General features: G+C 58.8%; 2 protein-coding genes across 2 annotated transcripts; one reads left to right on the forward strand and one right to left on the reverse strand.

Annotated features, from left to right (window-relative positions):
- Nucleotides 1–281: 281 nt before the first annotated feature.
- Nucleotides 282–15,247, reverse strand: GALNT6 (polypeptide N-acetylgalactosaminyltransferase 6). The gene is made up of 11 exons (XM_037411719.1): nt 15,108–15,247; nt 7,319–7,929; nt 6,387–6,559; nt 5,293–5,442; nt 4,963–5,197; nt 3,523–3,640; nt 3,188–3,388; nt 2,589–2,720; nt 1,763–1,864; nt 1,483–1,635; nt 282–1,322 (listed from the first exon to the last, which is right to left on the reverse strand). Exons 2-11 carry the CDS (start codon nt 7,804–7,806, stop codon nt 1,209–1,211), a joined length of 1,866 nt encoding a protein of 621 aa, XP_037267616.1. The 5' UTR covers nt 7,807–7,929; nt 15,108–15,247; the 3' UTR covers nt 282–1,208.
- On the forward strand, nt 14,350–19,044 carry LOC119140202. Its single transcript, XM_037371288.1, has 4 exons — nt 14,350–14,452; nt 16,124–16,246; nt 17,263–17,795; nt 18,874–19,044. Exons 1-4 carry the CDS (start codon nt 14,404–14,406, stop codon nt 19,042–19,044), a joined length of 876 nt encoding a protein of 291 aa, XP_037227185.1. The 5' UTR covers nt 14,350–14,403.
- Nucleotides 19,045–22,184: the final 3,140 nt, after the last annotated feature.

Consider the following 22,184-nt stretch of genomic DNA (forward strand, 5'->3'; position numbering starts at 1 on the left):
AGATTTCATGGGGAAAATGGTCCCCAAATAATCACGTATTTATCAGCACAGGAGGGAACACAGCGAGGGACAGCAGTGAAGCCTCCACCCAGGCACAGGGACAATCCAACCCCAGTTTCAGCCCCCCCCAAAACGTGACACCTCACTGCGTGGCTTTAAACCCCTTTTCGGGCTGCAAAAGGGACTTGCCAGGGCAAGAAGAGGGAGGGAAATTAAACCAGACGATGGTGGGAGCTCGGAGGAAGCTGGAGATGAGATGTCTGTAAAATAAATCATCTCTTTATTTGAGGTCGTGTATCCACAGACAGGTTCTCCCACCCACATGCCACTTCCAGGAGGTTTTTTTCCCCCTCCACGAGAAATGAAACGGCCACGACAGTGGCAGCTATAGTTGTTGGGCTTGAGGAAAACCAGGGGGAGAGGAGCTCTGGCCCCCCCCCGGCGCTGGCAAGAGCCGCTCCAGGAGGATGCCACGGTGCGCTCGAGCTGTGCTGTCGGGGGGGAAAAACCCTCCTCCGGGTCAGCGTGAGGGCAAGCAGAATCGCACCCAGGAATCATCATCGTATAATAATAATAAAAAATAATCTAACTCCCCCACCCCAAATCAAGCCTGATACCCAAGGCAGACAGCCCAGCTCCTCCCCTCCTGCCAGCAGCGGTCCCGACGCCTGCAGTGCCATGGGGGGTGAAGGTCGGACCCTGCAGCCTCCGGTGGTACTGGGGAGGGGGGGGTCCTTCGGCTGCACGGGGCCACCACAAACCACAGTCCACCCTTCTATGGGCTGAGCCACAGGGCCAGTCACCATCCTCCTCCTCACGGGCAGGAGTTTCCCACCTGGCTTCCACACGCGGGGTGGCACGGGTGCGTTTTTAAATGCCCGATATGAATTTAAGAGTCTCTGGCCAGAGCTGGGGAAAGGAAGGATGAGCAGGAGCTGGGTACCGAGGAGCATCCTCGGGCATCCCGAACGGCTGCCGAGCATCCTCAGGCATCCCGGATGGCTGCCGTGGCTCGGGCTCCGTGGTGTACTGCTGGCCAAGATCAGCTCCCTGGCTCCAAAGGCACGGGACTGAGTTCAAGGCAACCGTGAAATGCAGCATATTTAAGGCTTTTGCTTCTTAAATAAAAAAAAAGAAGTTTTTTTTGGATTCTGGCTTCCTGAGCGTGGTTGGGGCCAGCCAGGGGCACGGGCCGCTCTGCTCCCTGCCTAGGTGAAGGACCAGAGCTGGTGGGGGTCTCCCAAGTCGCAGGGGACCATCGCCGGGTGCTTCCCTCGTGCCGTCAAGCACGTGCCGGAGGCCGGGTTTTTAATCAGCCGGTCCTGCCAAAAAAATAGACGGCATCAGCTCAGCGATGCCAGTGGGACGTAGAAAGGATGGAACAGAGGGGAAGCAGCAGAGAAGCATCATCACAAGGAGCAGGGGGGGGATGATGCCACCACCTCCTGGGGCGATTCCCGGGGTGGGGAAGCCCCTCCTCACCTGTGCCAGGTCCCACTCCTCGCTGGCTGGCACCCGGCCGGGCTTCCCTCTGTACTGGCAGTCGCCCAGCTCGGCCGAGCCCGAGCCCACCCGCAGGCACAGCTCCTTCCCGATGTTGTGCCGCAGCTCCCGCTGGCTCGTGTATTCAAAATACTGGGGGGGAGGGTGTGCGTGCAAGAGCAGAGAGGGGACGTCACACTGCACCCCCAGAAAGCAACCCCCAGGAGATAAACAGGGGGACTGCAGGAAGGGGAACTGCTGGGGGCTGATGTGTGCCCACCTGGTTGCCCCCCAGCCCATGGCAGGGGTACATGATGAGCGGTTTCCCACCGTGGTTGTTCTCGCCGACGTCCAAGCAGCTTTTGGTGCCCTCATTTTTTATCTGCAGGGGAGTGGGACGGGGAGAAAAACACCAGCCCCGGGAGCAGGGGGGTGAGCCGGGCTGCGAGGTCCCGGGGTAGGGACCTGCCTTGGGTTTGGAGTTCGTGGGGCACTGGATTATCGCTGTGTAAACACAACGTCAGCACCAGGTGCCACGTCCGGGTCCCTCGTCCTTTCCAGGACGCCAGGAACGCCCACCCCAACGCCTCGGAGCCACCGAGCCAAAGGGAAGGAGCTGCCCAGGACGAGGTTTCAGGAAACAAAGTGAATTAAAACCCAGAGGGAGCTGGCACCCAGCCCTCGCCCTGGCCGCCACCGCGGCGACGGCTGCTTTCACACCGCCCCGGCTGAGGGGGGTGGGCTCAGACCCCAACACCTGGGTTGGGGGAAATGGGCTTTTTCTTGGCAGCTCCATCCTCGGGGATGAGCCGCTCCTCCGCATCCCACCTGTCCCCAGCTCAGGTCAGCTCTTTCACCCAATTTAACCCAACGCCACGGTCCCTCGCCCCAAACCAGCTCTGCCGGATTCCAGCTCTTTCACCATCAGCCAGAGCCCGAACCGGCCCCGCCACCAGTGATGGACGTGGTGACAGACACGGAAACCTCCAGAGCGCTGGTTTAGATGTAAACCCCCCCCAAATCCAACTTTTTGGGGACTTGCCTGCCATTGCTATGTCTAGCCAAGGACTGAGCCCAGCAGGATGCTCCGGGCACCCTGTACTTACTGCTCCGTAAAACGTTGGGGTCAGGTCAGGGACGAACATCTCCGGGTAGATGGTTTGGAGGTACCAGGTGAAGTTCTTGCAGTGGAGCCGCTCCCTCAGCTTGCGCCGGTCTGTAATGTCACCATACGTCTTCTATCGACAAAGTCACGTGAGAAAATTAAACTAACCTCCAAAGCCAGCAAGGAAAAAACAAAAGAACCGAGCCGGGGCTCAGAGCCGAGGGGTCCTCTGGCTTTGCCACCGTCCATCACGGCACCCTCAGGACCGAGACTGGCGCTGGGGTCTTGCCAGACACCCCGGCCCCTGGCAGGTACCCCCAGGCTCCCACCACTCACTGAGAGACCTGGGACAGCACAGCACATCACGGTGCTGCAAAAATTAAATCTTTTTTTTCTAATTGATGGTTTTCTACTAGAAAACACTGACCAAATAGAAAAAATAATAGGAAAAACATGCTTTTTGGCTGCATCTTCCCACCTGCATTAGCTTTCCCACCTCCAGGCTGAGCCCACCTCCTCGCTCTGCACAAGCCTGAGCTCCCAGCAGGATGAGCCCCCCCGCCCCTTGCCCTGGGAGAAGCCCACCGGCGCAGCCGGTACCTCTCGGGCCATCTGCGCGGCTTGCTGGTTTCTCCTGTAGAAGATCTCCTTGTAGTCGTCCATCCAGACCTCAGCCAGGCGGACCTGGTTCCTGGAGATGACCTGCGTGCCCTTGGGGAAGGTGTGGGGGCTCTTGGAGCGAAAGACGTGCCCCACCACGGAGCAAGGGATGATCTCGACTTGCCCCCCGCACTGCCAGACCTACAGGGAGGCAACGTCTGAGACGTAAGGGGGGGAGGGGGGGGAGGCAACCCCCCGTGCCCCTCCCTTTCCCCCCCCCCAAGACTGAGCATCCCTGAAGACACCCCTAGAAGGTGGCACTGAGCCATCCTTACCCTGAAGGACATTTCCACGTTCTCGCCCCCCCAGATCTCCATCTGGTCATCGTAGGAGCCGATGTGCTCGAAGTAGGACCTGGAGATGGCGAAGAGGCCACCGGCAAAGGTGGGGGACCTACAGGGGAGGGAGAAGGGGGGCAAGGCACCGCTAAAATAAACCCAGAAGGGCAGAAGTCTGAGTCTGGGGGACACGACAGCCCTCATGGTGGGTGCAAGCAGCGTCCCCCCCACCTCCCTGCCCCAGCCAGCTGTGCCCCAGGTGCGGTGGCTTTGGTGGAGGGGCTGCACTGGGCTGATGGGGGGGACGGGGGGGCGGTGGCAGTGTGACACCGCGGGGCCTCACCACCGGCTCCGAGCAAAAGGGGGATATTGTTACTGCAAACCTATCGCTGGGGAGAAGGGGGGAGATTAGAGCGCAGCGGCCGGCGCCCCATTCACTCCTCCGGCTTCTCTAATCTTTTCCATCTGATCTTTAGAAGAGGCTGGAACAGAACCTTGCTTTTATTCAGGAAAAAAAAAAAAAAAAAAAAAAAAGGATTCACTGAGCTGCTGCACTCCTGCCGAGCGGAGACGAGCCGCTGCCAGGAGCCAAACCACTGGCTGATGGTCAAAAGGACCTTTCTGGGGACGGGGACGTCTCCCGGCTGACCTCTGCACAAAGCCAGCCCTGCCGCCCGGCTGGGGGACAGGGACCAGGCAGGGTGTCCGGTATCTCCCGGTGGGAGCACCCAGCTCATCGCGGGGCACCGAGAGAGATGGGCAGCAGGAAAAAACGTTCAGGGTTTCTCCATATGCAAAATAAGGGGATAAAAATCGGGGGTTTGGTGCAGTCTGAGCTGCAGGTGACATTCTTGCTGCTGTGCCAGCACAAGCGTCCACTTTGTGCCCAGGTAGCTGGGCATCCAAGAGCAAGAAGATAGAAGAGAGTGATTAAACCCTTAATGAGAGACTGTGCCTGAGTGGCAAGATGGCTGGGGGCAGTTTAAAGGCGTTTTTGTAGAAGGTCCTTTACGTTTGCCAAACCCCAGGGCAGGTTTCTCCTCTGCCAGCCCCACGGCTCCAACCGTGCCCAAGCAGCCTCTCCTGGGCACAAACCACCTGAGATCCCTCAAGCCAAGCATCCCACGGGGGAAGCTCTGGTGGGAAGAGATGGCATCACCTACCCAGAGGCACCAAAACCAACAGGGAAAACACCAACTTGTAGGAAAAGCGAGCAAAACCAACTGGAGGAAGGGGCAGCCTCCCGGCACAGGGCACCCAGCTCTTTGCCACCCCTGGCTGTCCCCCCAGCCAAGCACCCCGCAGCAGTCACACACCTCAGCTGGCTCCAATTCCAGCCTCTGGGTCCGGACACGGCATTCCCAGGGCTCATCCCACCTTTGCTACCATCACACCAGCTCCGAAGCGGATAGATATCCTGCTGCTGCGAGGGCTTACTTGATGGGAAAGGTCTCATCCTTCCTCCGCTGCCTCTCCCGGGGTGGGACGACCTCCCAGCCGAACGTCAGGCTCCAGTCGAAGTTGCCCCGGCTGTGCTGTTTCCCGTTCTGGACCGGCTTGGAGAACTCGAAGGTGTTGAGATCGATGGTGGCGATGTCGGGGCTCACCACGGCCGTGGGCTCTTCAGCGATGCGGGATAAGAGGGGCTCCAGCCAGCCGTGGAAACACTCGCCTGGGACACAGGGAAGGGTCAGCCACGGAGCGGGGACAAGTTCAGCCCCCCCGCCCCAGCTCCCTGGGGACCCCCAGGAGGTGGTGGGGACTCACAGTGGGCATCCAGGAAGGTCAGGACCTCCCCACTGGCCACGCTGGCCCCCAGCAGCCGTGCCGTGATCAGCCCTTTGCGCTCCTCCTGCCGCACGACTCGCACGATCTGGAGCTGCTGCACGTAGCGATCCAGCTCGTCCTTCAGGTAGTCTGGGGGGGTGGGTGGGTGGGGGGACAGCAACCGGCTCCGTCAGACGGGGAGATGCCAGTCCCTGCATCCCACCCTGCCGCCCCCCGCGCATCCCTGCCCCTCAGAGGCGCCGTGAGCCCCAGGCACAGGCAGAGCCTCCTCTCCCCAAATCCCAGGCTGGTTTTGGGGAAAGAAAGTGAATTTTGCAAAGGAGCTGGACACCGGCTCCACCTAATCCCCCGCTGGAGAGGGATTAGGGGGGTGACGGGGCGAGGAGGTCCCGTGCCCTGTGGCCAAAGTGTCACCTGGACCAAGCTGTCACCAAGCGAAGGGACAGCAGACAAGGTGTCTCCAAAGGAAACCTGGTTCCTCTCCTGGTTTGGCCAATGCCAAGCCAAAAGCTGGGAACGGCTGAGTGAGAGCTGGGGTGCTCAGAGGGACCCCAAGTCCAACCCACGCCCACCCCCCCACCCCCAACCAAGCTCAAGGGCGACCGAGCCCTGCGTCACCCTGAGGCTTCACCTCCCTGGGAGCCTGGGTGGGTGCTGGGCAGGGAGGGAGCGTTTATCTCCGGAGCGAGGGCAAAGTTTGCTCCTCTCCAGTGCCCTGATGATGAACCACATCGTTAATTTGCTCTGGGCGTAGCTAATGAGGATTGCAGCCTGGCAGGCCAACTGGCTGGTGGACCAGGTATTTGCAGGATGCGGGAGGAGCGCCCGGTTTTTCTCCAGGGCCGGGTTAACAGTGGCACTGGAGATGGGAAAATCCCTGAGGATGCTCCCGGGTGGGTGCAAAAACCATGAAGAGGAGTCAGATGCCTCCTGGGCTGCTCAGAGAGACAGCGCCAGCCACTTGTCCTCCGAGTGGCTCAGAGCCACGGCTCCCAAGGATGGAAAGATGCTTGGCATCCCTCCAGTCCCCGCATCCTTCCTGGTCCCCGCATCCCCCCTGGGGTCCCACCCACCATCCGTGCTGGCATCATCCACCAGGATGACCTCCCTGAGCAGGAGGGCCGGCGAGGTGTGCAGGACACTGTACACCGTCCGCAGCAGCGTTGACCAAGCTTCGTTATGGAAGACAATGACGACGCTGGTGGTGGGCAGGGGGGGGCACCGCTTGAATTTCTGGTCGATGCACCTCGGGGAGAGAAAAGCAGCGCTCTAAGCAAGATGGGGAAGGAAGGGCACGAAAGAAATTAAACACCACTCATACCCCATGGCAGGAGAGCGGCTCCTGTGGCGCTCAGCTCGTCACCACTTTGATTTCAACTGATTTCTCCCTCTCCCCCCGCTACCGGCGGAGTGAATCACATTCCTGCCGCCCGCCCAGCCCCGGTGTCCCCCCGTATTGTCACCGCTACACCTGCTAAGCACGGATAATCGCCTGCCAGCACAGGGGAGGGGGAAGGGGGGGCTGGTTTCCATGCCAGGGCTGGGTTTCTCCCTCCTATTCAAGCCTTTTTTTCCCCCACCCCAAAATCCTCCCCAAGCAGGCAGGGGTTGGGGAGGTCCGTGCTTTAATCCAGCAGCCCACGGCTGGGGACAGGCAAGGAAATCTCTCTCAAGTTTACGCCACTCCCTTCGCCCCCCCCCCCCCCCCAGCGGGGTCTGGGGCTGTTCCACTCGGCTAAGAAAAGAAAAAGTCCGATTACTGCAGCCAGCTGAAATAAAAGAGGGGGGGGGGGGGGGGGGAGATGCCAGAGCCACCCAGCCGCGAGCAGGGACCCGGGGACACAAAGGACTGCTGCTGGCTTTTGCCCGTTGCCATTAAAAACCAACCCCAAGGGGACAAAACGGAGGGGAAAAAATAAGAAATAGATGTATTTTTTTCAGCTCTCCCTCCATTCGATCCCCGGGCTCCCCTTGCCCCGCCGAGGGGGACCCGCGGGGGTCTTACTCCGGGGGGCGGCTGTCGGGTCCCAGCGCTCGCTGGAGGGAGATGCGGTCGCTGGCGAAGGCGTTGAAGCAATGCTTCTCGTAACCTCGCTCCTTCTCCTTTGTCTCCTCCGGTGTCCACTGATCCTTCTTGAAGGCTTTGCCGTCGGCGCCGGGGCTGGCGGGGTCTTGGGGGGGTCTCTCCATCAGCGGCCGCAGCTCCGCCGCCGTGTAGACGCCGGGCAGGCAGGCGCGAGCACTGGGCAGCAGTTCCTCCTGCCGCTCCGGAGCCCCGATCTGCAGCTTTGGCATCGAGTCGCGGATGTTGTTGACCGCCCCAAGCATCAGGTCAAGGACCTGGTCCTTCCCCTGGACGATGTTCTTCAGCCAGGGCTCCTCACTCGGGTCCTTGTTCCCCACGTCCTTCTGCAGGATGAAGAGGAAGATGACGAAGATGGCACCTGCCAAAGCCACCTTCAAGGGGCTGTAGCGTCTCCGGAAAAGCCTCATTATTTTTTTTTTTTTTTTTTTTTTTCCCCCGTGTGGCTTCCAGAGGGTCCTCCCTGCTGGATAGGCGCTTCAGAGATGTGGGGTCTCGTGGTGCTTCATGATGTTCTGCTCCATTCCGCTAACCTGGGGAGGAGAAACACCCACAAGTTAATTCCCAGACTGGATGTGCTTCAGGTCCATCCTCTTCATATTAATAGAATATTAATTATATATTAAGTTCACTCCCTGCAAGGGGGCAAGCAAGACCTGGAAAATCCACTTCCCCCACAGCCCTTTCAGCCTGTAAATCCATGCTAAAAATAAAACGCCAGGAAAGAAAGTGAAGTTTGAAAAACGCCGCAAGACGTGCTGGACTCGGCCACCAGAACCATGGGACATCCCCAGCAGCTTCTCCTGCGACAGAGCCAGCTGCCACAGTGTCCCCAACCCCACAACGTCCCCACATGCACCGGGAGCAGCGCAACGGAGCCGAAATAAAGCCGGTAACATTTGCCAGAGTATTTTTGGCCACATGGGAAAAGCCTTTCCCCGGGTGTTTTCCCTGCCTGCAGCATCGCCGGGAAGGAAACCAGGCGCAGGACCCCGTGGCGCTTTGCTTCTGGCTGGGTTTGAGCAGAAGGGTCGGTGCCCGGTGCCCTGGCCGGTGGCCACCGGGAGCTCAGCGTTGGCCACCAAGGCTCCGCCGGGATGTGGCCACAGCACCGCGACTGCCCCGGTTTTCCCACCGCCAACCTCCCGCGGCTGCTCTTTGTGAGCCGCTGCCGCCGGAGCATGGCCAAGCTCTGCGGGAGCCATTCACCGGCATCTCCTCCTCCTCTTCGGGGTGTCCCCCCTCCTCCTTTTTTTTTTTTTTTTTTTCTCTCCCCTTTTCTTTTTATCGCCTTGGAAATGGCACGGCCCCTGAGCGGCGGAGGGCACCTGCCAGCAACTTCAAGGGCGAGGGAGCTCGGGCTGGTGGAGGAGGGACGAGGCCACCCCTGGGGTCACCGCGCTCAGCGCCGCAGGGATCAAAGCCGGTGGCCGGACCACGCTTCACTGCCAAGGGCGCCCGCGGCGGGGCAGGACCGGGCACCGAAGGCTCCATGGGGCAGGGGGGGCGCAGGGAAGCAGAATTGAGGGGGGGGGGGGGAAATAATAATCCTCCACCACAATTTCTGCTCGCCTCTCCACAAAGATGCTCCCGTCCCACTCCTGCCCCCGCGCCCCGATGCTTTCGCCGCATGGTGCAAGCCGCTGCCCCGCGAGGAGGCGAGTGGCGAAGATAACCTGTTTTGGGGAGGAAAAAGCCCTTTTCACCCCGCCGCCCCTCTCCCACAGCCGCTGCTGCTGTCACCGCGCTAACGAAGCACGCTCGCTCGTTAGTGACACGATGCTAATAAACCCCAGGGTGGCACCTGGGCGCAGGTTTGCGCACAACAGCGGCACCGCAGCTCCCCAGAGGGCTCCAACCCCCAGCCTCCTCCTCAATACCTTCCCCCCAAAAACAAATAAAACCCCCTCAAATCCCAAGAAAAAAGCGCTGGGGTGGGATTTGGGCTGAGCTCCGGCGTGCTGCCCGCTCCAGCCCCGCAAAGCCCCGGGTTTCCCGACAGAAATCCCAGGTCGGGATGGGGCTGGTCCAGCACCCGGGAAAACCGACGGCAAAACGAGCTGGTGGAGCCCATCGGGTTGGGAAAAGGGGGGAAAAAGGGGTTTGGTGGAAATTTGGCGGCAGCCAGAGCATCCTCCGCAGGGCGGGAGGGAGGAATTGTGGGGAGAGATGGAAGCTGAGAGATGCTGGGGGGGGGAGGGGGGGGCGGAAATAAATAAAATCAAAGCAAACCAAGACTGACACGTCGCTGCGAGCAAACAGGGCACCGTGGCCGCGCGCTCCACGTGGCAGCGAGCCGGAGGCCACGACGGCGACATGGGAAGCGGTTCGGGATGGAGAACAGGTGGCAGCGGGAAGTGGGGTGGGATCCTGCCCCCGCCTGCGACCCCCCCCCAGCCCCCGCCGGGCTCTGCCGGGAAAGGGCTGGCGCTGCCGGTGGGATTCGGCCGCTCACCGAGCATCGCAGCTCAGCTCCGGGGTGCGAGGGGATGGGGGTCCTCGTCCCGGCTGGGGTGAGCCCTTGGGGTCCTGGGCCAGGACCCCCAGAGGTGGGCTGGGGGGCAGCTCTGCCCACCCCAGTGGGGGTGAGAGGGGGTTGGATCCTGCCCACCACGGTGCACGGAGCTTCACAACCTGCTGGGGGTGCTGGGCTGTCCCAGGGGGGCTCTGTCCTGGGTCCCCTTCCCTGAAGGGGGTCCATCCCGGGCCCCCAGACCCTTCCCCCGCCGGGGGGGGTCCACAGCAGGACCCCCGGACCCTGCTTCCCCCAGGGCAACTGTCCATACAGCACCCCCAGTGCACGGGCTCTGCAGCAGGACCGGGAGCTGTACCGGAGCCCCCAGCAGCCCCCCCCCCTAACAGCACCCCTAGCAGCACCCGGCACCCCCCCTGTGGCAGCTCCCCAGCCCCCTCCAGCAGCCCCCCTCAGCAGCACTCAGCACCCCCCAGTAGCACCCTGGCAGCCCCCTGTAGCCCCGCCTTGCAGCCCCTCCAGTACCAACCCAGTAGCCCCCCCAGCATACCCAGCACCCCAGTGGCAGCACCCCTCCACCTCCAGCAGCACCCAGGACCCCCCAGTAGCTCCCCCCTTGCAGCTTCCCCCCCCCCCAGCACCAACCTGGCAGCCCCCCCAGCACCTCTCGGCAGCACCCCAGTGGCACCACCACAGCACCCCCCCAGCAGCACTCAGCACCCTCCCCTCCCCAGCAGCACTCAGAGCACTCAGCACCCCCCCCCCAGCAGGACTCAGCACCCCCCCGCCAGCAGCACTCAGCACCAACCCGGCAGACCCCCAGCAGCACCCGGCAGCCCCCCCAGCGGCACTCAGCGCCCCCCAGCACCAACCCGGCAGCCCCCCCAGCGGCACTCAGCGCCCCCCAGCACCAACCCGGCAGCCCCCCCCCCCCAGCGGCACTCAGCGCCCCCCAGCACCAACCCGGCAGCCCCCCCCCCCCCCAGCGGCACTCAGCACCCCCCAGCACCAACCCGGCAGCCCCCCCCCCCCAGCGGCACTCAGCGCCCCCCAGCACCAACCCGGCAGCCCCCCCCCCAGCGGCACTCAGCGCCCCCCAGCACCAACCCGGCAGCCCCCCCAGCGGCACTCAGCGCCCCCCAGCACCAACCCGGCAGCCCCCCCCCCCAGCGGCACTCAGCGCCCCCCAGCACCAACCCGGCAGCCCCCCCCCCCCCCCGCGGCACTCAGCACCCCCCAGCACCAACCCGGCAGCCCCCCCCCCAGCGGCACTCAGCGCCCCCCAGCACCAACCCGGCAGCCCCCCCCCCCAGCGGCACTCAGCGCCCCCCAGCACCAACCCGGCAGCCCCCCCAGCGGCACTCAGCGCCCCCCAGCACCAACCCGGCAGCCCCCCCCCCCAGCGGCACTCAGCGCCCCCCAGCACCAACCCGGCAGCCCCCCCCCCAGCGGCACTCAGCGCCCCCCAGCACCAACCCGGCAGCCCCCCCCCCAGCGGCACTCAGCACCCCCCAGCACCAACCCGGCAGCCCCCCCAGCGGCACTCAGCGCCCCCCAGCACCAACCCGGCAGCCCCCCCCCCAGCGGCACTCAGCGCCCCCCAGCACCAACCCGGCAGCCCCCCCCCCAGCGGCACTCAGCACCCCCCAGCACCAACCCGGCAGCCCCCCCAGCGGCACTCAGCGCCCCCCAGCACCAACCCGGCAGCCCCCCCCCAGCGGCACTCAGCGCCCCCCAGCACCAACCCGGCAGCCCCCCCAGCGGCACTCAGCGCCCCCCAGCACCAACCCGGCAGCCCCCCCAGCGGCACTCAGCGCCCCCGGACCCCCCGACCCCCGCCCGCTCACCGGCCGCCGGCGCGGGCCGCAGGTGTCCCGGCGGGGCGGGGCGGGGCTGGCGCGCGGGCGAGGCGTGGGCGGGGCCGCCGCCACCTGCCGCCGCCGCGGGGTACAGGTGCAGGGGCCTGGCGCCGCCGCGGTCCTAGCGCCGCCCGCCCGGGGAGCGACGCGGCCGTCCTAGCGCCGCCCGCCGGCCCCGTCAGCGCCTCCCCGGGCCCGCGGCGGCCTGGCACCGGGGTGCCGGCGGGGCCGGGGGGCTGCCGGCGCCGTGTGGGGTGGGCGGGGGGCTGCCCTGTCCTACAGGGGCTATAGGGGCCGGGGGCACGGGGGGTGACGGGCCTACAGGGACCGCAAGGGTCACAGGGGCCTGGCACTGGGGGTGCTGGGAGCCACAGGGACCTATAGAGGCCATAGGGGCTAAAGGGGCCTGGCACTGGGGGTGCTGGGAGCCGCAGGGACCTATAGAGTCCATAGGGGGTAAAGGGGCCTGGCACTGGGGGTGCTGGGAGCCGCAGGGACCTATAGAGGCCATAGGGGCTAAAGGGGCCTGGCACTGGGGGTGCTGGGAGCCGCAGGGACCTATAGAGGCCATAGGGGCTAAAGGGGCCTGGCACTGGGGGTGCTGGGAGCCGCAGGGACCTATAGAGGCCATAGGGGCCACGTACTGGGGGGTGCTGGGAGCCACAGGGACCTATAGAGGCCATAGGGGCAGGACCCCAGTTGTGCTGGGGACCAGTAAAGGCCCGGCATTGGGGCTGCTGCCAGGAGCTATAGGTCCTATGCTGCCCAAGCGCCGGGTGTGATAGAAAGCTTAGATATAGCTAGATGAATAGGATATGGAAACCTTAGAATAATTAACATTCTCATTGTGTGTACAAAAAGGAGTTTCACAGTGTGACTTTGCAGATGAGGCCCGGCCCTGGGGCCCCCATCTCATTGAGGTGGATCTGGGATGCTCTGTGTGCCGGTAAACACCGGTACCCAACATCTGTGCCTTGAGATGGGAAAACTGGATCTGTCCCCGTTTAGGGTTTGGAAGAAACTCAAGACACAACCGAGTCTGCACGAAGAGAGTGAAGGTGAAAAGTTCAGAGCAAGGGAGACTCCAAAGCCTTCATCCTCAACGACCCCCGGACCACCACCAGGAGACAATGAGCAAGCCCAAATGGGAGGAAACAGGAAAATGACTTCTCAGTAGACTAATTATCCTAACCCAACCTATTCTCGGGCATCTATTGAATATGTATGAATGTATACTTTAAATCACACGTGCACGAAGGAGTCGGGGCAGCAGGTGCTTTTGGAATTATCCACCCTGATGCCCGCCGGTGAATTAAACGTAACTGCTTTAGAACCTATCCTGAGTTGTAGAGTTTAATTCTGCACGTCAGGTGGCAGCGAGAGAGGTGCTGGCCGGGTGTGAACGCCCTTCCTACGTGTGCCTCTTCCTTAATTCGTGCCACATTTGTTATTATTTATTAATTACCCTGCGGGCAGCGCGGAGCCCCTGAGCTCCCTGGCCCGGGGCAGTGCTCCCCTGCAGCCAGCAGTTTATTTACTGTTGGTTTTACCAGGCTGCAATAATTGCTGGTAATATTTGTTGTGAGCGTACCGGTGGCTATAAATAGCCACGTCAACTTGGAGCTGGCTAATTATTCCCATCCCTCTGTGTCATCCCTTATTAGTCTGTCTCTTCCCATCAACCTGCCGATGACACCAGCCTGCTGCTCTCTGCCAGCACCCCCAGCCCGCGCTGGGGGCCGGGGCCGTGGTCCCCCCTGGTGTGCACGGGGGTGGCAACCCAAAGGAAAGCCCCCCGCTCCGAGCACCCCGTTTCCCTTGTCCTCAAGCCCCGTGTTTGACACTAGATGGTAGCATCTTCATGAAGCTTTGGCGTGAGGATCAACAGCTGCTCGACGCAGCATCAGAACTCCCCGGAAAATCCAGGTGAGATATTAATGGTGTGAAAGAGCCGCTCAAAGCCCCTTCAGGGGTGATGTGACAGGTACAAGCCCACTGGCGAGGGATTCCCGTGCCCATGAAGGGCATGAGCTGCCCCAAAATCTCCTGTGCACCCCAGGAAAGGCGGCAGTGCAGATGCACGAGAAGGCGGAGAAGCAGGAGGGTGATGAAAAAAACCCCAGTGGCTTCTCTGGGATCCCAGGGGGATGAGCCCTGGGCAGGTTTTAATCACCCAGCTGAGGACTTTGCTTTGGCTGCTGTGCCTTACGGAGGATTTGGGAGATTTGAGCTGAGGCAGAGTGAGTATTAATTTGGATTATTGGGATATTAGCTTGAATATTAGCTGCCTTACAGGGGATAAGTCGGGCAGGGCTCCGGGGCACCGCAGACACATAAATAACCAGCAGCCCCCCCCCCATTAAAGCACAGAAAGGTGGGGGGAAACTAAGTCACAGAAAAGGCACCTGCCTCACCCAGCGCGGCGCAGAGAGGAGCCAACGTTCCCCCGCCATGAGGCCACCCTCGGCCTTCAGCATCGTCTGCTGCGCTTTTAAGGAGCTAAATTTAAACCCCGGGTTTGCACAGCGAGCTCCTGCAGTTCACTGCCGCTTGGTTTCCTGCCTCTCCACCGCGCAGAAGTTTCGCTCTTAACACAAAATCCGCGGGGGAAACTCCCTGCCCCGACGTTTGCTGCCGCTGAACTTTTTTATTTCAGCTGCCACTCGCCGAGCCTGATGTCGCACGGCGTGCCCCCAGCCGCGGGAAGGAGGGCCCCCCGCCACAGTAAGTGTGCTTCTGCGGAAAAATGGAGCTTTTTTAGCTTCATGGGGTCCACGCCGGGCTGTGTCACGGGCGGGATGGGGGGGGACACGGGCTTTTCGCCCCGTTAAACCAGCCCCGTTCCCTGGCGCTGAGGGAGAAGGTGGCTCAGCGCGGGTCCTGCCCTCTGAGGCGCTTGGTGAACCCCAAGTATCTGAGTTCTCCCGGATTTTTGTCTTCTCGGATTGCTTCTTTTAATTGCCGTTTGTGAAATGCTTTTCAGGTGGCGCAGGAGATGAAAATCTCCTGGTGCCCCATCCTCCTCGTGTCACAAAAGTAATTTGGGGGAAATGAAGGGAGAAGCAGTTAACTACTGAAAAAAACAGCAGGGATCTGACAAAATCAATAGAGGCTTGCCTGGGAATGACAGCTCTAAATCAAAGGCTTCTTAATAATTAATTAGCATAGTTATATATAACGCTCAGACAAAATAGATCCTCTCAATCGTTAACTTGGTATGTCAGCTATGAAGTTAGCTGCTTTGGGGGGGTGCAAAGCGTTTGGCCTGGGTTTTTAAGAATCAGTGAGACCCAAAGAGCCCGACCTACAGTGCCGTTACCGTCGTGGCTCGACTGGTGTGAGGAGCACCGAAATGCCCTGCGCTGGCCGCGGACCTTACCATTTTGTCTGCAGTTTTCCTGGCGCCGGGTGCGTTTCCTTCAGGCTGGTTGGGATTTCTGCCCTTCGCCCCTACTGGGGAATCCACATCGCCCAGAGCGTCAGAGAAGGCTCCATCAAACCGATCAGCCGAGCCCCTAATTACAGAGCCGGAGCTTAAATTTGCAGTGCTGAGCAGCAGCGAACCTGGAAAGTATGACAGGAAGCAAAGCCGATTTGCATATTTATGCTAATTGAGATTGCACGAATCTTTCAAATTAAAATGTACTTTGCAGATGGCTTGCAGATTTGCACGGGGCTTTGGTTTTATTTATTATCTTTCAGACTGGTAATAATTGATGCAATATGGTAAAACTGGAAAGTCTAATCCACAATACAGCTGTTAAAGCAAGGAGAAATGTGTTGAACACAATGCAGAGAGATTTTATTTCATAGTAACAATATTTGGTTAACGCATACCGTGTGGGCATGGGCTGGATTTTAATTTGCAGGGTATTTCTGAGAGCAGAAGGGGCAGCTCGGGGCTGAGCATCTCCAGAAAGGGGAATTGTGCCCCCCACGCTTGGACATCGTTCCTGTAAGGGCTTGTTGTCAGGAGTTTGTTTGCTCTCATGCCACAGCACAAAAAATTGGATCCATTGGTATAAAGGGAATGGGAAATGCAGCTTTTTCCAGGTAGATTTGTCAATAAATGGGGCTTTTTGGTTGTTTGGAGCTGAGCTGGCGGCAGCTGTGGGCTGAGAGGTGGAAAAGCCCAGCCTGGCTGTTCAGTTATCCCCTGACTTGGGAAGAATCACTTCCCTTTTCAGTTTTTTTTCCTTTGTAAATTGTAAGAGAACTGGGAGTGCTTCTTTCTTTGCAGTCCTGCATGCATGAGCACGTGGGATCTCCAGGGATCCTGCAGCACGACCGAGCCTGGTCCTCCCCATCCCACCAGCTCCGGGTAACCTCGGTGGCTCCTTGCTGCCTTTGCACAATGCACAGACGGTTATTTTCTCTTGCTTTTCTCCTGATCAGGCATGATGGAGATGGAAGAAATATTCCTCCAGCTCTGTGAGGAGGTCACCAGGTTGCAGGATCTGTGCACCAAGCAGGGCAAGCTCCTCCAGAAGCTGGCTGCCAGGAAGGGACCCATCCTTGGTAAGCAGCGAGGCCGGGGAGGGTGCACTGAAACTGCAAATCTTGGCTGACTGGTGTCATTTGAAGCTTTGTACTGGTGCCGGCAAGAAGCTTGCTGTGAAAAGCTGGGGTAATGGGAAACTGGAGTGAGGCAGAAATGTGCTCTGCAACCTGTGCTAGCTGTTGCGGCTTTTTGGCTTTGCCTTCTCCATCAAACCCAGAGTAACGTGCGCGTGTGTCTGCTCAGGGTCATGGTAAAACCGCCGCGGGCACGTGGCTGCTTATTCACACATCTTGTCCGTGGGGAGGGGGGGAAGGAGCATGGGGCAGATGGTACCCATTGCCTACAGCAGTTTTGGGAAGCAGGGGTGGTGGCAGAGCATCTGCAGCCCAGAAACTTCCCTGGGGAAATGTTGTCGCCCTCCCCAGCAGCCGGTCTGGTTTTCCAAGAAATCTCCCTCCCTGTCCCCTGGCTGTGGTCCATGTACTCATCTGTCACCGCTCCCCCCCCCCCCCCAGCAGTCCCATCACTCCCGCAGGGTTTTGCACCCTTGTTCCCAACCTTAAAGGGTGTTTGCTGTGGTCAGGAGGGATTGGCTCGGGCAAAGGGCTGCCACGTGCTGTGAAACCAGCAGCCTCCTGGGCTTCCCAGCCCTGTGCTTGCCTCCTTTCCCTGCAGCTCCGCTGTCTGTGTGTCCTTCCTGGGGCTGGGGCGCAAATAAACATCTCCAAATAGGACCTCAACCAAAGCCATTACTGGGATCAGCCCGGCTTTTGGGGATGCGGCAATGTCTCAATGTCTGCTAAGGTGGCTAATGCTCCTCTGACTCCCAGCCCTCTCCGGCTGTCCTCAGATGTTCTTTCTTTGCTGGTCCAGCCTTGTATTTAATTGAGTAATGGACAGGCGAGCTTTGCCAGCAAGGAGGTAGTGCCTGGTTGTTTTGCAAGTGCAAAAGGAAAACAAAGCAATGGGAAGGGACAACACAAATGTTGTTAAAGTCCCAGGCATGACTGCTCTGGCTTGCTTTCGTTTACAGATATCCCCGTGTCGCTGCCAATCCAGTGCACGGAGGATATGGTCACGCAGGAAGAGGAAAGGCCACCAGAGAGCCACCAGAAATGCCCAGAGGCCCTGGCATCTTCCAGGTCTGACCCGGAGGGCTCTGCTCAGCCCCTGGCGCAGCTGCACGCTGCTGGCATGCTGCCCGCCCTCGATGGCAAACACTCGCCAAGCACGGCGAACACCAGTGTCTTTGGCGGTGGAACTGGAGGAGCAGCTCTTGCCATAGCTTTTGGCAGCAACAGGGCAGAGAGGAGCGAGAAGGTGGATGTAGACACGTGGCTGCAAACCTGTAGGATGCTTCCTACTGTGACAGCCCCCAGGGAAGACGTGGGAGCTGGCTGCAGCCCAGAGGAATTTGTGGCACCAAACCCAGTCGCTGGGGACTCCTTTCTGACTCTTCTGGACCTCTACGAGGCACCAGAAACCCTTCGGATGGAAGATGCTCCCAGCGAAAGTGCTCTGCCCGCGGAGGCTAAAGGCCCAGTAGAGATCCGAGGACCCATGAAGGTAAATTGTGAGGCTGGCAGGGGTTTTTGTCCATGACTTTTGCCTGGCTTTCCTGGCGTCATGGCAGCTGCCCAGCTTCAGCATCTTCTCCATCAGCCCTGCTGTGACAGTGATTCTGTGGCAAAGCAGAGGTTTAGGGTTATGTTCTGGAAAAGTCTCTAAGCACCCAGTTCTCCAGTTCCCAGGGAAATGAGGTACATAAAAGCCCCTGGGGTCTGGCTGCCAAGCAGCACCTGATGCACCTGGGGAGAAATCCCTCCCGTCATCCTTTCTGAGGAACCCTTGAAGCAGTCGAATCAGCCTTGGTGGGGGGAAAACCGGTATTGAACTCCTTTGGATCTGCAAATTAAACGAGCTCATAAATATTGCCTTTATTCTTTTGGATTTATATGCCCGCAAAGGGATGATTTCTAAAGACATCCCGAACTCTGGCCCCTCGGTCCTCCTTGTAAGCCTTCAGAATGCGTCTAACAGGTGGGACACCAACCCTGGCCCCACCAGCGAGGGTCCCCGTAATGCCAAGCTCATTTCCTTTCATTCCCTCTCCCAAATGAGGCCCTTAAAAATTGTTTCACGGCTGCCGTGGCTACATATTCATGGGGAAAGCTATTGATTTTCAGCCTGGGCTATATTTAGAAGCTAGGTTCTTTTTGAGAAGGAGGAGAAAGAAAGAAGTGGAAGCAGTGTCTGTCTGGTAAAGCCCTAATGTGCTTTATCAGCACTTAAATGATAATGGCATAAAAAGGAAATTACAAATGCACTCCAATTTGCTTCTTACAAAAGCAGTTTTCTCATGTTCTGGCTTGGATAGTGGTTGTAGCTGCTGAGGGATAAGTGGGGGGATAACGGGGGATGCTCAGGTGCCATATGGAGGCAGGATCTGCCGGTGGATTTTGGCGAGGATGGGGTGAGGGGGGACTCGAGCTCCCTGCCTGCAGCACCCTCAGCCCAGCCTTCCCGCAGGCACAGAGCAGTGAGCATGGCAGACCCCGGGATGGGGGCTGGAAACAGCTGGGGGCTTGTGAAAAGGCTGCCTCTGCCGATCCCACTGACCGCTTTTCCCCGTTGCTCCTTGCAGACGTCCTGGACGCCGGGCTGGGTGCTGGAGGACGGTGATGGGGCACTGGGGCAAGGCGCTGGCCTCGCCTCTGAGGGTGCTCAGGCTTGTGACATTTGCCAGGAGATGTTCCCCTCGGACGCAGCGGGCCAAGCAGGCTATTTAAAGCACGTCTTAGCCCACATGAAGTAGGACTCGTCTTCATCGGAAATTCGCATATTTGCACCTCGATCAGCGTGATGGGCTCCGGACCTTCATGAGATCGTGGTGCCAGCTGTGGCCGGGGCCAGCCCCGGCAGAGCTGCTCTGCCCGGCGATCCACTATGCTCCCAGACTCGGCTCTCAATGCGATGCTTGATGAGGTTGAGGGCTCTGGGTGTGTTTTGGCTTGTTGAGCTTTGTGGATATCAAAGCTGCTACTGGCCTGGGGTCTGGGGGTGTGGGGGGGCTGGGGGGGGAGGAGCTGTAGCTTGATGGGAAATGAAAATTTTTCAAAAGTCGCCTTTAACTGGGAGGAAATGAATTTTCCATAAATAGTTAGGGATGTCTGAAAAGTCACACTGCCTTTTCCCAAGACCGTGGAAGGTGGGGTGGGAGAATCACAAGGTTTTCACGGTTGCTAAACCTGAATTGGTCTTTTGAGGGAGGCTCAGCGGCTCGATGCACGGGCAGGATCGCACCTTCCACCGGTGTTCCCGGAAAGGACAGAGCCTAGAGCTCTTCTCGTGAAAACCTCATCAGCTCCAGCTCAGTAATTTATGGGCGTTTAATTGAGCGCTCTACAAGTGGGAAAAGGTTTATCAGCACCCAGGTCGGCGCTCTCAGCCCGAGTCCCGCTGTGTTTAGAGAGCAGTGGAGCAGAAAGGGGCTCCTGCAGCGCAGGGATGCGACCGACGCGCGTGGTGTGGTCTCGTCTTTCTATTCACTCTCCTGGGGAAAACATCTCTTGAAGGAAAAGCCCTGGGAGGCGGTGAGTGGATGTGACTAGAGGGTGCAGAGGGTGCAGCTTCTGGTCCTGCGGCTGGTTCTTCACCAGAGCCTGGGTGCACCTCATCGGGCTGTGGTTTGCCCTCAAGCAAGGTTTTGGTCTTGCCCTGCATAATAGGAACAAGTAATTGCATGTGGGGGTGTCATCCATGTGACAAGAATTAAGATTATATTCGCTCATTAACAGCATCCGTAGTTTGAGAGTTATATAGCACTCTCCATCAGTGGCTGTCCATGTGGTTTGCAAAGGAATTCACCTGCAGAGGTGGGGAGACTGAGGCACAAAGCACTGATGAGCTCCAAATCCCCAAAAGGGCCTTTTTTTTTTTTTTTTTTTTGAGAAACCTCATCTCAGGCCTTTGTGTTTTGCAAGTTGCTTCTGAAATGGATTTGGCCTCCCACGTCTGAGGCAACTTGCGCTGAAATCGATAGCCAGATTCTTCCCTGCTTCCACGGATCAGGACTAATTGCCGTCTTCAGCTCCAGCATCTCATCTTTGGCAGCACAGATAATAGTTGTGAGTCAAGTCTCTTCCCAGAAATGGAGCTGCATTTATGAATTTGCTGTGGCTGTGGCAGAGCTGATGACAAACATCTGTGTGTCCTGAGGGTCTTGTCCTTTCAGAGGCGACGTGCACGGGGCAGGGTGCTGGGCTGACAGTGCTGTGGTCCCTGGCTCAGCCTGGCTTCGTGGGGGGCGAGGCCGCTTCTCCGAGAACCGTTTTCCAGGACGAATCCTACAGCTTCTCTCTTTAGAGCCACAGCTTTGAGCTTCGTTTCTTAATTTGTGTGGGTATTGGAGCTGCTTTCTGCCCTGGGCTGAGTCGGGACCTTTATTTCACTGAAGGTCAAAGTGGGTTTTCTCACCATCACGGTGCAGCTTTCCCACTAACATCTCCTGCTCCACGTTTCCTCCTGCGGCTCTTCAAATTAATTAGGCGGTGGGATGATTTTATAGTGTTTCGTGCTCTTCTATAGGGCCTGGAAGAAAGTATCGTTTCCCAGCATGCTGAGTAACTGGAAGCGCCAGATCAGAAAGTGAGCCGGAGCAAGAGAAAAAACCATAAATTTATTCGGTAGAAAATTGTAACAGCCATCCAGAATTTGCCGGAAGGAAGAAAACCAGCCCGGCTCTTGCTTTGAGAGCACGTCCGGTAAATTTAATTTAAAAATCGCAAGCACAGATGGCTTTTCTCAAGAGTCAAAGGAACCGTGGCGCCGCGCTGGTTTCCATGAGTGGCCGTGCCGAGGCAGCTGTGCTCCATGAGGTGCCGTATCGCCCGAAATGATGTGAAGCATCGCACCGGCCGTGTTTGGGGTCACCTGTGATGAAATTTTGGCCTGATGCTCCATCCCTGGTGACTCGGGACGGTTGAGCAGTTCAAGTGCAACAACCTAACTTCGCTGCTTGGCCTTTCTTCAGGTCCTTCGTTATATTTTTAGATGTTGCGTTGTACAGTGCAATTAGTCACCCCTTTCCCAGCCAGATGGTCCACAATGACACAAGAGCTTCTTTTTTTAATCCAGCACTTTCCGTTAGCATGAACGTGCCTCTGCTTCCTAAATAACCTTAAGTATAGGGTGCCTGTCCTGCCTGCGGAGGGTGGGTGGCATGTTACTGGTTTTGCCCAGGTTTTGCTCACCGGTGGGTGTCATTTTGGGAAAGGCAAACGTGAATTGAGGGCAGTTTCCTGTAAGGAGAAATTGGAAAATCAAGACTGGATTAAACAACCTGCTTTAATTCTTGCTGCTGGGCGCATGCGTCGGGCAAACACAAGGGTACGTGCAACCTCCCTTGGCTCTTGTTTTCAAACCCAGGCTTGAAAAAGCTGGAGCCGGCAAATAACGCTCCGAGTGAAAACCACGCCAGCAAAAATGCAGCTGAAACCCAGATTTGGGTGGAAGATGCTCAGTTGTTCATTTTTTTTCTAATGAAGGAGCCTGGGATATGTGGAGGGCCAAGGGGCTGCCCAGGTGCTGGGGGGGGGCATGGGCGTCCTGCTGCGTCCACCCAGGCATACGCGGGTGCAAATGTGCCAACTCCGTGCACCAAGCCGTGTGTGAACGCCCCCAGACTCCGGTATCAGACTTTTTGGGGGCCACGTTTTCAGAGGAGCCAAAGAAAACGGCGATCCCATGGGACAGGAGGGGGAGTTTTAATCCCTCGAATGGGAGAGCAATAAAAAATTTCAGTTTTCTGCAGCAAGAACAATATTTCTTGAAGAAAAAAAAAATAAATCGCTGGCTACTGCGGTTGCCCCCGGTTTCTAAATCATTCTGGTAACTGTCCTTGGAAATAAGGGAAAGGGGGATCATCTCCCCCCAATGCAGCAGGATCCCATCTGT

Source organism: Falco rusticolus, chromosome 19, assembly GCF_015220075.1.
Source record: "Falco rusticolus isolate bFalRus1 chromosome 19, bFalRus1.pri, whole genome shotgun sequence".
NCBI classification, from domain to species: domain Eukaryota; kingdom Metazoa; phylum Chordata; class Aves; order Falconiformes; family Falconidae; genus Falco; species Falco rusticolus.